General features: G+C 43.4%; 2 protein-coding genes and 1 long non-coding RNA gene across 5 annotated transcripts in view; 1 reads left to right on the forward strand and 2 right to left on the reverse strand.

Moving 5' to 3' along the window:
* LOC100600393 (leucine-rich repeat-containing protein 37A2) overlaps window positions 1-12,592 on the reverse strand; it is a 44,668-nt gene extending 32,076 nt beyond the window's left edge. Inside the window, exons 1-6 of one of the 3 annotated variants that reach the window (XM_030800551.1) lie at window positions 12,110-12,592; window positions 9,960-11,935; window positions 7,838-7,909; window positions 4,994-5,065; window positions 1,788-1,859; window positions 1,058-1,138 (exon numbers count right to left, since the gene is read on the reverse strand). In XM_030800551.1, coding sequence (XP_030656411.1) covers window positions 1,058-1,138; window positions 1,788-1,859; window positions 4,994-5,065; window positions 7,838-7,909; window positions 9,960-11,935; window positions 12,110-12,541 — 2,705 coding nt within the window. In that variant the 5' untranslated portion in view covers window positions 12,542-12,592. Of the gene's footprint in view, window positions 1-1,057; window positions 1,139-1,787; window positions 1,860-4,993; window positions 5,066-7,837; window positions 7,910-9,959; window positions 11,999-12,109 lie in introns of those variants that run through there. The other 2 variants (XM_030800552.1, XM_012497668.2) reach the window with 2 other exon arrangements.
* LOC105737930 overlaps window positions 1-14,018 on the forward strand; it is a 55,737-nt gene that overhangs the window by 30,258 nt on the left and 11,461 nt on the right. Inside the window, exon 3 of the long non-coding RNA XR_001113627.2 lies at window positions 8,038-8,177. This is a non-coding gene — a long non-coding RNA (uncharacterized LOC105737930). The remainder of the gene's footprint in view (window positions 1-8,037; window positions 8,178-14,018) is intronic.
* LOC115831556 (nucleosome-remodeling factor subunit BPTF-like) overlaps window positions 12,881-14,018 on the reverse strand; it is a 34,162-nt gene continuing 33,024 nt past the window's right edge. Inside the window, exon 3 of the mRNA XM_030800553.1 lies at window positions 12,881-12,967. Within this exon, the coding sequence (XP_030656413.1) occupies window positions 12,920-12,967 (48 nt within the window). The 3' untranslated portion in view covers window positions 12,881-12,919. The remainder of the gene's footprint in view (window positions 12,968-14,018) is intronic.

A 14,018-nucleotide genomic window follows, 5' to 3' on the forward strand; every position in this document is an offset into this window, starting at 1 on the left:
CACTCTGATTTGATGGGTATGTTATACAGAGAAATCATAGAATTTTTGCACTTACGGTAGAAGAGTAGTCAGGAAAGTATATGGAATTAAGATAGAGCGATATATTTTCTTCACAAAATTTTTTTTTTTTGCACAATAGCTTAACATAAACACCATCTTGGCCAGGCATGGTGGCTCACACCTGTAACCCCAGCACTTTGGGGGGCTGAGGTGGGCGGATCACCTGAGGTCACAGGAGTTCCAGACCAGCCTGGAGGGGAGGTTGGAGTGTAGTGGCACAATCTCGGCTCACTGCAACTTCTACCTCCCGGGTTCAAGCCATTCTCGTGCCTCAGCCTCCCGATAGCTGGGATCACAGGTGCCCACCACCACGACCTGCTAATTTTTGTATTTTTAGTAGAGATGAGGTTTCGCCATGTTGGCCGGGCTGGTCTCAAACTCCTGACCTCCAGGGATCCTCCCACCTTGGCCTCCCAAGGTGCTGGGATTACAGGCATGAGCCACCAAGTCTGGTCCTACACTTTGGATTTAACTTTGATTCCTGCTCATATGCAGAGTTTCTAACTGCTTAAAGGTCTGCAACATTTAGCTGCAAGGAAGGAAGCTTAACACAAAATCCTCCAGGAAGCAAAAAACTGCACCACCATGCCCAGCTAATTTTTTTGTATTTATAATAGGGACAGGGTTTCACTATGTTGGCCAGGCTGGTGTTGAATTCCTGACCTCAGGTGATCCGCCCACCTCGACTCCCAAAGTTCTGGGATTACAGGTCTGAGCCACCCCGCCCAGCAACAAGGCTAATTTGAGGGTCACTTCTTTGATGCCTTTTCTTGCCCATGCTATAGGTCAGAACTAGGACAAGCAGAGGAGGTCATATATAAGCTACGTAAGTCTCTTGGCCTCTTTGTACCTTAGTTTCCCCATTTGAGAAAAATGAATTGATCTTAAGACACGCTTTTCAGAGTTCATAAGGGGCTTATACCCAGCTAACCGATCATTGTATGAGTTTTTGTACATAAATAGTTGTTTACATGTATTCATCTTCTATTTCACTTACAACTTATGTAAAAACTGCATTCCATGCCAGGCCTGAAATGTTCCAAAGCTGAGTTCTGTAATTATATTGCAACCAAGATTTCTAAAAAAAAAAAGACACAAGCCAAAGGAAAAAAAAAATTATTTCAGAACATTTACCATTTGCCATGATCCTAATTTATATAGGATGGAACATAACCTCAATCCTTTCTCTATGCACTAAGGAAATCTCACTGTGGAAGATACTGGCTTATAATTTATACTTTAACGCTGCACATGTGGCACATTAGCTACAAAACAATGAATGCTCAGTAAATACCCGTGTTAAGTCATCTTTATTTCTCTAGAACAGGATTTCACAACTTCAGTGCCATCCACATTTTGGACTATATAACTCTTTGCCATGGGGGTTTGTCTTATACCTTGAAGGATGTTTAGCAGCATCTCTGGCCTTTGCCCACCAGATGCCAGGAGCACACCCACAGTTTTGTCAACCAAAACTATCTCCGGACATTACCAAATGCCACCTGAGTGCAAAATCACACCAGCTGAGAACCACTGCTCTCTGATGATTCACTAAGATCTGTGTAATAATTCTCACAATAATCCTTGCTAGAGACAAAAAGGATTTGCTGTATAATTTTAGTAGCTTTCTACTGGTAAAATTTTAATCATATTTCAAAATGAATAGCAAAGAGGTTTACAATTTTTATAAAAATTCCAAATGTAGTCAAGTTATATTTGTAACTTACAGAAACTGCAAAAATGGTAGTGGTTCAAATGTACGTCTTTCAATAGACTGTATTTTATTGCAGGATAAATCTCTAGGAAAAGGAAAATATTGCCTTGATTAGTTATTAAATGTCGATTAGTATGAATAATAGCAAGAGTTTAGAATAATATTGAATACACATTTTTCATCTCAACTCTAAACGTTTGGACTTGTATTTGAACTTTCCAGAGCCCCTAACCCTGCCCATACCTCTCCTAGAGTCTCACTTTCATGGTTTTAATAAATATACAACTTAATGGACTTTGGAATTAATTTCTCCTGAGAGCACTAGACTTGATTAGATGCCCTTTTGTAGTGTCATCAAATCTTAGATTGTGAGCTCAAAGATTTTATCTCTATATATACAATTTCTAATATTAAAAAAAAAGTCAGGCCAGGTGCCGTGGCTCACGCCTGTAATCCCAGCACTTTCGGAGGCCGAGACTGGTGGATCCTGAGGTCAGGATATCAAGACCATCCTGGCTAACACGGTGAAACCCCGTCTCTACAAAAAAATACAAAAAATTAGCCGGGCCTGGTGGCACGTGCCTGTAGTCCTAGCTGCTTGGGAGGCTGAAGCAGGAGAATGGCATGAACCCGGGAGGCAGAGCTTGCAGTGAGCCGAGATTGCACCACTGCACTCCAGCCTGGGTGACAGAGCGAGACTCCGTCTCAAAAAAAAAAAAAAAAAAAAAACCAAAAACAAACAAAAAAGTCTCACATTTCTACACCTTCTTAGTTTCGGTCTGTTTTCCTAAGCCAGTTCAATATCAGAAGAAATAAAAGACGTCCTTTCACATCATTTGAAAGGAAGTTACCCTTTTACCTAATACATAACTTTGAACTAATTCAAATCATATTAATAGAATTAATTTCTATCATATTAATAGAAATTCATTTTTGGTTTTATATTTCTTTAATATTTCATGAAAGACATTTCTTCAGTTATACAGTGATGGAGTGTGTCCCTCCCTCTTTACCTGGATGGTGTAACGTTGTCTGGCTGATGTCTCCAACTCTAGCCTCTCCCTTCCTAAACTATCCTGCACACAGTCATCATATAAACTCTCCAGAGGTGGCTTGCAAAGACCAGCATCTCCTAGGAAATTATTGAAGATGCAAATTCTTGGTCCCACTCTAGACCAACTGAATCAGTAACTACGAGGGTGGAGTCCAGAACTGAGTTCTAACGTGCCCTCTCAATGACTGTGATGCAGATCTATCTTACAGCACTGCTGTGGTAACACGGTTCCCCATGTTGGCTCCTCAGCTTGGCATTCAAAGCCCTAGAAGATCTGGCTCCATTTTCCTACCCTCCCACCTTGTACTCTACGGGTACTCATGGCATTCCTCGAATACTTTCCGTGTTTTGCCCTCCCATTTTCCTTTTGCAAGTTTAGAATATTTTTTTCCCCAAGATGTGTGTCTGATGTTACACAATGGCCCTTCAAAATCCTATTCAAATGGCACTGTTCTAGTTACATCCTCCCGGGTCCAAATTGAAGGCATTTTTTCCTCTTCTATGCTCCAGAAACAATTTATCCCTCCTAGTGCCCACATCCACTTCTTCTTTTTAATGTAGTTATTTTTTATCCCATTTCTTCTGAGCATAAACTCCTTGAAAGCATGGACTAGGTCTTGCTCATCTGCATTGCCCACCATGTTTAAAACTGACACATGGAAATAAAGCAAACTCAAATATTTGGAAAATAAATGAATAGCTGGGGGAGTGAGTAGAAGGAAAATAGCTATCTTAAAGGAAAAGTAGTTTTATTATTTCATGGCCTCTGTAGCACTTTGGCATCCACTTGAGGGTCTTTACACCCACTTCCCTTAAGCCTTCTATATTTGAAAGAATCTGTTTGCAAAAGACCATCACTAATGAGCTTAATAAGGATTAATGACATGCACGCCTCTATGGACAAAGGGTAAGAATCCAGTTTTCATAGCAATGAACATAGTATCTTCTTGTCTCTAAACAGACAGAAATACAGGGATCCCTTTCTTGGTAACAGGGCTGGGGAGATCGTTATTTTGTAATTAGTGAAGAGTTAGGGGCATTTCTGATGTGCTTCTTTTTTTTTTTTTTTTTTTTTTTTTTTTTTGAGACGGAGTCTTGCTGTGTCCCCCAGGCTGGAGTGCAGTGGCTCACTGCAAGCTCCGCCTCCCGGGTTCACGCCATTCTCCTGCCTCAGCCTCCCGAGTAGCTGGGACTACAGGCGTCCGCCAACACGCCCGGCTAATTTTTTTGTATTTTTAGTAGAGACGGGGTTTCACCGTGTTAGCCAGGATGGTCTCGATCTCCTGACCTCGTGATCCGCCCGCCTCGGCCTCCCAAAGTGCTGGGATTACAGGCTTGAGCCACCGCGCCCGGCCTTCCGATGTGCTTCTTAGTGTAAACATTTCTAGCTCTACCACTTAACCATCATTTTAAACATCTGTTTTAATATAACAATTCCTGAAATGAAATCCTTAATACCAGCCTATTCTCTTGGTAGCTTAATATTCTTGATAATATTATTGATATAATTCAGCTGATTTTTAATATTTAAATGTTAATTTAATTCCGATTAAATTACCAAAAAATTCTGGATTAATGATGTTCAAATGAATGTAGGTGGTCTCCATTTTCTTCTCCTTTAGGCAACAATCTGAAGTTAACTTTCATTCCTTTCATCCTACTGAACCAACTTTTTGAAATCTTTTTTTGTGAAGGTCAGACAGTAAATATTTTAGGCTTTGTGGGCCACATATGATCTCTCTCGCATATTTCTCTGTTTCTTTTCTTTTTCTTTCACAGTCCTTTAAAAATGCAAAAACCATTCTTAACTTAATGGGCTATTTAAAAATAGGCCATAGATTAGATTGGATCTATTGGTTGTAGACTGAATAGAAAAAGAATGGTATGTGAACCCTTATAAAACAAGGTTCATATGGGTGTCAGTCACTGCTCAGATTTTCTTACCATGTGAAATTTTTTTCTGTCTGTATTTTGTCTATATAATTTAAAAACTGAAAATGCACAGGAGGTAGCTAATGCTAGAGATGGGCTGAGACCCTATACAAACTTAAAGAATTGCAGAATTTTATTGCTCGTAGAAATCTGAGAGATTATCTAATTTGAACCCCTTATTCATTTTACAGATAATATGACTAAAAACTCATAAATATAATTAACTAACTTACAAATACTGGAGGAATAGCAGGCCTTCAAATGAATCCTTATGTAATTCAGTCAAGTTATTTTCACTGAGAATTCTGGAAAATGAAAAAGTTATTTCTAGATTAAAATGCAAACTACAACTATTTGCTACACAGGACTATCTCCTGCATGTGGAGGAAAGCTGGGTCATGGTCACTTCAAGATGGTGGTATCTGCTGTGCTTTCATTCAAACCTTTTCTTACGTTTTCCTTTTTGTGTCCATCTCTCTCCACCACCACCACAAACACACACACACACACACAAGCACACCCCTACCCACTCTTCCCACCAAATGGTATTATTTCATGCCTCCTCTCTAGATCACAAAATCACTTTCAGAATCCAACACTGGGTGGCACCAAGATCAGCAGAACCTCCATTTCCTCCTCTCTTTTCCCAAACCTTATTATGAAAGCCCCACATGGAACCATGTCAGGGCTGCAAGTGAAGCCATTCAACCTTTTCCCCCCATCAAAAAAATCTGAGAACTACAATGTGCATAAAGTGCACATAACATAAATGTTGTTTATATTTAATTTAATTTAACTTTTGAGACAGGGTCTCACTCTGTTCCCAGACTGGTCTCAAACTCCTGGCTCAAGTGATCCTCCTGTCTCTGCCTCCCAAGGTGCTGTGACTGCAGACATGAGCCACCTCACCTGGCCAAATATTTAGTTTAATAATTATGAAGCAGATACCCATGTAAACATCGTTACAAAAGATCATTGCTAGCATGCCAGAAGCCCCAGTGTGCCCCTTTCCAATCATATCCCTCTCTCTAACCCTAATAGGTAACCACTATCCTGACCTTTGTAATAATTTTCTTGTTTTTAAAATGTAGTTCTGGCCTGGCGTGGTGGCTGATGCCTGTAATCCCAGCACTCTGTAAAGCCAAGGTGGGTGAATCACCTAAGGTCATGAGTTTGAGACCAGCCTGGCCAACATGGTGAAGCTCTGTCTCTACTAAAAATATAAAAATTAGCTGGGTGTGATGGAGGGCACCTGTAATTCCAGCTACCCGGGAGGCTGAGGCAGGAGAATCGCTTGAACCCTGGAGGTGGAGGTTGCAGTGAGCCAAGATCGCACCATTGCACTCCAGCCTGGGCAACAAGAACAAAATTCCATCTGAAAAAATACATAAAGCAATTCTCCTGCTTCAGCTTCCCAAGTAGATGGGATTACAGGCACCCACCACCATGCCTGGCTGCATTTTGTATTTTTAGTAGAGACGGGGTTTCACCCTATCGGCCAGGCTGGTCTCAAACTCCTGATTTCAGGTGATCAGCCTACCTCCCAAGGTGCTGGGATTAAAGGTGTGAGCCACCGTGCCTAGCATATGTTTTATTTTTAAACTCATCATGACTTGTCTATATACATTGAACTAATGATGTGACACACAAACTGTTGTGAAAAATGTCAGTTACTTTGAATATAAGCATTTTTTCCAAAATCACTTCTGTGTCTAAACCAATTCCTTCTATAAATCAGGAAGAAAATGATAAAACAATTCAACAGGAAAATGAACAAAGGCCAGAAAACTCAGAGAAGAAACACAAATGTTCAATAAACATATAAAGATATTTAATTAAATTCATGAGTAATCAGAAAAATTCAAATTTAGATGGAATCCCTTTTATTCATTCATAACTTCAGCAAAAAGTTGGAGAATACCCAGTGGTGAAAAGGTGTTGGGAAATGAATGCTGTCATATTCTGCTGACAATCGAGTAAGTTGGCACAACATTTTTGAAGGTAATTAAAATTTTATATCTACATAGTCTTCACCCCAACAATTCCATTTCTAGGTATCTATGCTACAGGAATACTTGCCCATGTTCACAAAGAAGCATGTACAGGGATTTCATCGCAGCAATGCATGTAACAAGAAAACGAAGCATAATCTAAACATTCATCAATGGGGGAATTATTAAATAAACTGTGATGCATCGATACTATGGATTGTGCAGGAGTTTAAATGAATGGGGTGACCCTCTAAGTACTGGGAAGGAAAGAAATCTAAGGCATATCATGAAGTGAAAGAATCAAGTTGCAAGATGTTACCATTTATGTAAAGAAAAAATTTTAAAAACCACAAAACAAATCTATTTTGCTTTATGTAAATATGTATGTAGGTAAATAGGGAAAAGTCTGGAAGCATGTATACTAAATGCAGAGTAGGATTACTTCAGGGATGAAGGAGTAGGGCACAAGGAGGGTTTTTGTTATATCTGTTATCGCATTTTTGTACATTAAAAATAGAATCATGGGCTGCGAGTGGTGGCTCATGCCTGTAATATGAGCACTTCAAGAGGCCAAGGTGGGAGGATCACTTGAGCCCAGGAGTTCAAGACCAGCCTAAGCAGCATAGGAAGACCCTGTCTCTACAAAAAATACGAAATTAGGTGGGCGTGGTGGCATGCACCTGTGGTCCCAGCTACTTGGGAGGCTGAGGTGAGAGGATCACTTGTGCCTGGGAGGTGAAGGCTGCAGTGAGCTGTGATTGTGCCACTACACTGCAGCCCAGAGGACAAAGTAAGACACTGTCTCTGAAAAAAAAAAAAAAAAAAAAAAAAAAAAAAAGAGAGAACAAAAAGGAATATAACCATGTATTATTTGTATGATAAAAAATAAATTTAAATTGCCTCTTATTTTAAAGAGAGCCTACCAAATTTAATTTTAAAATAACCATACGATTGCAATCAACAGTGGTTGATTTGGGGTATGGAGGAGAAATATCTTTCCTCAGAGGTACCGACCTAAAATTCTGGACCAAGAAGGATCTTACAATGCAGTTAGCCTTTTGTCATATTTGGAGAGAATATACTCACAGTTTCTCGGTCCAACTGTATGCTTTCCATACATTTCCATCAATGTAAGAAATATAGTTTCCTTGGAAATTTCTGTGAAGAAACACAGTTTATATCCTTGAATAGGTAGGAAAACAATGAACACGATAAGTAAAGGAATCATTGCAACCTTGTTGGGGATATTCAGAAACAGAAAATAACACCTGCTTTCTCATTTCCAGAGCTGTCAGCTTCCCAGTTTGCACAATTCATCAAGAAATTATGCGGGGCCACTGGCACAAATGATGAGGCATCTCCCGGAAGCTTAACTTCCTATCCATCCCATCTCTTGGACAGATGATGCCAGTTAATTACCTTGAATGTAAGTATTTTATATAAAAGCACTTATGTGTCTAAACAGACTCCTACAAATCAGTACCAAAATGGTAAATAATTCCACAGAAATATGGGCAAAAGCTTATCATTATCAACAAATGAGAAGAAAGAAACCCTATGCCAGGTAACATCAAAGCTTTGGCCCAGTGCCCTCTGTTGAAACATCCTAGGCTTTTTCTTTCCACTCCTATTACAACTGATCTGATTTGGCCCCTTCACACTTCACTCCTAGATTTTGCTAGACCTTTCTATTTTGTCTCCCTGAATTAAGCTTTTCCTTTTGGGCACTTTACATTGGATTCTAAAATAATCCTCTGCATGTCTACACTTGCACATAATGCAAAAAAATAAAATAAAATAAAATAATCTTCCTGTTTTAATCATTTAATCTCTCTTGCTTGGAAACTTTCAATGGCTTTCCATACCTCATTGTGTAACTTTCAAACTCCTATAGCTGATAATCAAGGTTTTACAGAATCGTATCTTCATTGCTCCCTCACCTAATTCTTTGTAGCCACATTGGTCTACTAAATTCCAACCATACCGGTAGCCATGCGTTTGCCTAGACTGTACTCCCATTTTTTTTCTATTTAACAAATTATAGCTACTCTTTAAGACCCAAGTAAAGTTTTAGCTTACCCATGTAGCATCTCCACACCTTAAGGATCACAGATTCTGGCAACTTCTAGCACCAATGGTCTGCATTATCTTTCAGTACTTAATTATATATACCTCCTTTTTTATGCCTATTCTCCTTCTTCCCTCCTATCATTTTTTTTTTTTTTTGAGAAGGAGTCTTGCTCTGTTGCCCAGGCTGGAGTGCAGTGGTGCAATCTTGGCTCACTGCAAGCTCTGCCTCCCAGGTTCACGCCATTCTCCTGCCTCAGCCTCCCGACTAGCTGGGACTCCAGGCACCCGCCACCACACCCGGCTAATTTCTTTTTGTATTTTTAGTAGAGACGGGGTTTCACCATGTTAGCCAGGATGGTCTCGATCTCCTGACCTCATGATCCGCCCGCCTCGGCCTCCCAAAGTGCTGGGATTACAGGCATGAGCCACCGCGCCCAGCCTCTTCCCTCCTATCCTTTTCATGTTCTGGAGACAGTAGCATACTTGGCCCTGGGTTTGACACAAAACAACTTCTACATATAGAAAGCTAGGGACAAAGATGACTTCTGGACAAAACTAAAGGACTGAGTAATCATGTGAACAGCCAACACTCCTACATATGCTAGGCACTGATGAAGTGTTTCATATATTCACTCACCTTAATTTCACAACAATCCTATGAAATGCTAACTAGCATAATCCGCAGTTTAAAGGTGAGGAAATTGAGTCACAGAGCAGAATAACTTGCTCTGGGTCACCAAGCTAATAAATAGACCTGGGTTCAAACCCAGGCAGCCTGGCTCCGGAATCAACTCTTAACCACTTAGAGCATCATCACTGAGATCGGGAGAGGGGCAGGCTGGTGTAAAGAGGGTGAAGCGAAAATGGGAGGAGAGCAGCGGTTAAGCAATGATGTGATGGAGCTAAATAAAAATGGATACGAAAACGAGTAAAAGACTAGAGTACAAGTAAAAGACTGGAGAAGGGGCCTAACATTAAAGGAGAATGAGGAGAAGGGAGAGTTGACAAGCAAAGGTGAAAGCAGAAAGTCAGTTGTCCGTATGGCTTGGGGAGATAAAGAAGGCCCAGGAAGGCCTCCAGGAAAAGGTTGCCATGTCAGGCAGGACACAGAGGACAATTGAGGAAAGGTGATTCTTACAAGATGGTGAAGATGCCATTGTAGGTGTTGGGCTCTGGCACAGGCACTTGGAGGAGCCTCTGCTCTGGGTTGAGATCAATACATGACAGCATCTTATTTTCGCAGGTACAGAGCTCACATATGTTGGTGCTTGTGGAGGCCTTCTGTTCCTCTGGTGCAGTTAAAGCCTTATTTTGGGCATAACTTTCAGACTGCACCAATGAATTCTGAGTAGGTTCTAGCTCAGTAGGTGGACCTGTGACTTCAGTCAGTTTTCGATGCAGAGTCTGAACCTGATCCGGATGAGGAGCTGTAGTGTTCTCCAGGGCTGTAGAATGTCCAATCTCTGTAGTGGGCTCTGGAGTTATGGCAAGCCCTGGGTCTGGAGGCTGAGTTGAGGTCTCCTCCATGGTTGGAGATGGTTTAACTTCTGTAGTAGGTTTTGTAGTTATGGTAAGCTCCAGGTCCAGAGGTTGAACTGTGGCTTGAGTCAGGTGTGACTGCTGAGCCTGACCCTTGTCTGAAGGTGGAGGTATCACCTCAGGGTGTTCTGGAGGAGGAGCTGTAGTTGTCAGGGCCGTAGAAGGTTCAACCTCTGTAGTGGATTCTGGAGGGATGGTAAGTCCCAGGTCCAAAGGTTGAACTGTAACGCTGGGTGACACTGGATGCTGAGCTTGATCCTGACCTGGTGTTGGATTTGTTACCTCTTGATACACTCGAAGTTGGAATACAACTTTCTTAGGAGGCTGAGTTGGGGTCTCCTTCATGGTTGGAGAAAGTTCAACCTCTGTCGTGGATTCTGGGGTGATGGTAAACCCCAGATCTAAAGGTTGAACTGCAGCTTGAGTCAGGTGTGAATGCTCTGGAGGTTGAGCTACAATTAGATTAGGGAACGCTGGAGTCTGAGCTGGGGCCTCCTGAAGGGTTAGGAAAGACTCACCCTCCTCAGCGGTCTGTGGATGCTCACCTGCAGCCTCCTGCTGGGTTGGAGAGAGGTTCTCATTATTAATAGGTTGAATTGTGAAAGATCCAGCCTCTTCCGATGACTCTGGAGGCAGAGGTGGGCCCCTGTGCTGGATGGCGGGAGGTTCTACATCATTACCTGACCCTGAGAGCTGAGCTGTAGCCTCCTGGTGGACTAGAGGAGTTCCCACCTCTGCACTAGGCTCTGCCGCTATGGTGAGCTGCACGTCTGGAGGCTTAACAGAGACATTGGGCGAATCTGAATGCCGAGTTTGATGGTAACCTGGAGGTGAAACTGTGACTTCATGATGTTCTGGAGGCTGACCTGGGGTCTCCTGCTGGGTCGGAGAAGATTCGACCTCCCCAGAAGACTCAGAAGGCTGAGCTGGCTGCTCCTGCTCACTGATGGAAAGTTCACGCTCCATAGCAGGAACTGGAGGCTCAATTGGCGCCTCCTGTTGGGTTGCAGAAGGTTCCACCTCCTCTGGAAACTGAATTGGGGCCTCTTGCTGGGCTTGGGAAGATTCTGTGTCATTGGTAGGCTCTAAAGTTATGGTAACCTCCACATCTGCAGGTTGACCCGTAATGTTGGGCAAGTTATAATGAGCTTGATCCTCACCTGGAGGTTGAACTGTCACCTCATGATTCGGTAGAGTTAGACTCTCCATAGAGGACTCTGGAGGCAGAGCTGGGGCCTCCTGCTGGGTTGAAGAAGGTTCTTCCTCCTCAGGGAGCTGTGGAAGCTGTGCTGGGGCTTCTTGCTGGACTGAAGAGGACTGGATGTCTTCAAGGGTCTCTGGATTTTGAGTTTCGGGCTCCAGATGGAATTGAGAAGGTCCAACTTGCTCAGAGGGCCCTGGAGGCTCATCTGACTTCACCCGGAGTTCTGGAGGCAGGCTGCCGGGATACGGTGTATCCATATTCAAATATTCATCCCGCAAAGTCTGTTTCTGACTCCGAGGTGTGGATAATTGACGTGTAATCCCAACAATCTCAGCAAGGCTCCAACGCTGAGCTAGATCTTTCTTCAGGTTCTTGGGCGAAACAATAAATTTGGTTAGTTTTGAAACCTTACTGTCTAGCGGAACAAGTATTTCATCTGCCTAATGATGTGCAGCCCGATCTAGATCTGCAGTTTGAACCTTACTTTTGAGGCGAGGAAGCTGAACTAGGGTCTGGCTCTGATCCCCATCTAGCAGTGGACCTACCTCTGGGAGCCTTTCTTGCGGAGTCAGCTTGTTGTTTAAATCCTGCTGTGCAGCCGAGAACTGCTCTGGCCCCAGGGGCAGCTCTCCAGCTGAACCTATGTCCAAGAATGGAATCAAATTTTCAGTCGATTCCTGGGGTGGGGCCGACATCTCTGAGGAAGCAGAGGGCCCCAGGTAATCAAAGTCCCCGGGGTCCGCCGGGAGAGTAGGCGCATGGGGAGATTCCCATGGGAGATGGGAGGAGTGGGAAGACGAGGGCTCAGGAGGCCCCAGGGGGTTAGAGGTCAGCTGGAGCGGGTCCTTGACCCACTCCAGAGGCTGAGCCTCCTTGACTAGTGGCCACAATAGTTGCCACATAAGGAGGGGCCATGGGCCCCAGACACGCAGCCGGGACATGACACACACTAGTGCTACACACTGAGTGGGAGCCATTCTGGCAGCCCGGAGATGCTCGTGCCCCTTACAAGTGTGAGCCCCGCCCTGTCTTTATGACACCTTTATTTATGTCACCTTTATTAGGCTTGGGTCCAAATCTGCTCCATGTCACCAGGGCACTCTTATGTCACAATCCTGCCCAAGCACGCCTTCCCACCCCGCCCTGCCGGAACACTCCTCCCCTCCCCTTAGTGAGGAAGGATTTGGGCCTCAGACCCTGGTGGTCCCAGGACCCCAGTGCCTGCTGTGGTGGGGTAGGGTGGGGTAGGGTGGGGTAGGCTGGGGTGGGGGCGCAGCAGAGCTTCCCAAGGAAGTCACGGGACCTCCCCTCAGGACATTCAGAAGTGCTAGTCCAGTTCTGGCAGCCTTCCTCCTTCAAGGTGAAATCCGAGAATACTCTTCCTTCCAGGGAGAGCAACTGACCTGCAAAATGGGCGCCAGTTAGGTTGGCAGGCAGGATGCACATTACAGTCATTTATTCCAAAGTGTTGCCAATTTCGCTAAACTGTTCCATGTTCGATAATTAATTCACCACCCCCTATTAGGTAGAGGCTGCCAGGGAATAAGCAAGGACTCCAAATTTTCTGTAGGAGGGGTGTTGGGAGTTGGCAATTCGGTCTGGGAGAGAAGGTTTTAATTCGAGTGAAGAGCCCTTTGCACTAGCCTGGGAGGAGGCTGAACTGTCATCCTGCCTTGACTCAACACAGCCATTACCCTAGAAGTTACAGCGCCACCCTTCAGAGATCTACCCTGTGTGCACACATGGAGAAGAGGCTTAGGTTGTTAAAGTCAGCATGTTAAATAATTTCCTGAAATGCGACTGTAACTAGAACCCAGCTGACTTCCCCCACAGCCATTCTTACCTATTTTATTACTGTCTGGCATAATTACCAGCATGTAAACTCCAAGAAGGTGCTTCATCTTATTCCAGTGCCTAGCATAGGCATAGGGTGCATAGTGATGGCTTTAAAATTGAAGGGGGGCCGGGTGTGGCGGCTCACACCCATAATCCCAGAACTTTGGGAGGCCGAGGTGGGGGAATCACTGAAGTCAGAAGTTCGAGACCAGCCTGACCAACATGGTGAAACTCCGTCTCTACTAAAAATACAAAATTAGCCAGGTGTGGTGGTGCATACCTGTAATCCCAGCTACTCAGGAGGCCAAAGCAGGAGAATCGCTTGAACCTGGGAGGCAGAGGTTGCAGTGAGCCGAGATCGCAACATTGCACTCCAGCCTGGGCAACAAGAGAGAAACTCCATCTCAAAAAAATAAAATAAATTGAAGAGATTCCAAGATTCACCTCATTTAGGGATGGATCCATTGTTATAATCAGATTTCTGAAATGAGTGCTGACTTCCCCTCACATTTCACAGGAAGCTAGACTTCTTAAAGCTTGAAGTTTCCTTGGTGGGTTTTATTTAAATTGAATTAAAATAATTATTTTACAGGGAAAAATTTCAAAACACTTTGCAAC

The sequence above is a fragment of the Nomascus leucogenys genome, chromosome 19, assembly GCF_006542625.1.
Source record: "Nomascus leucogenys isolate Asia chromosome 19, Asia_NLE_v1, whole genome shotgun sequence".
Classification (NCBI taxonomy): Eukaryota; Metazoa; Chordata; class Mammalia; order Primates; family Hylobatidae; genus Nomascus; species Nomascus leucogenys.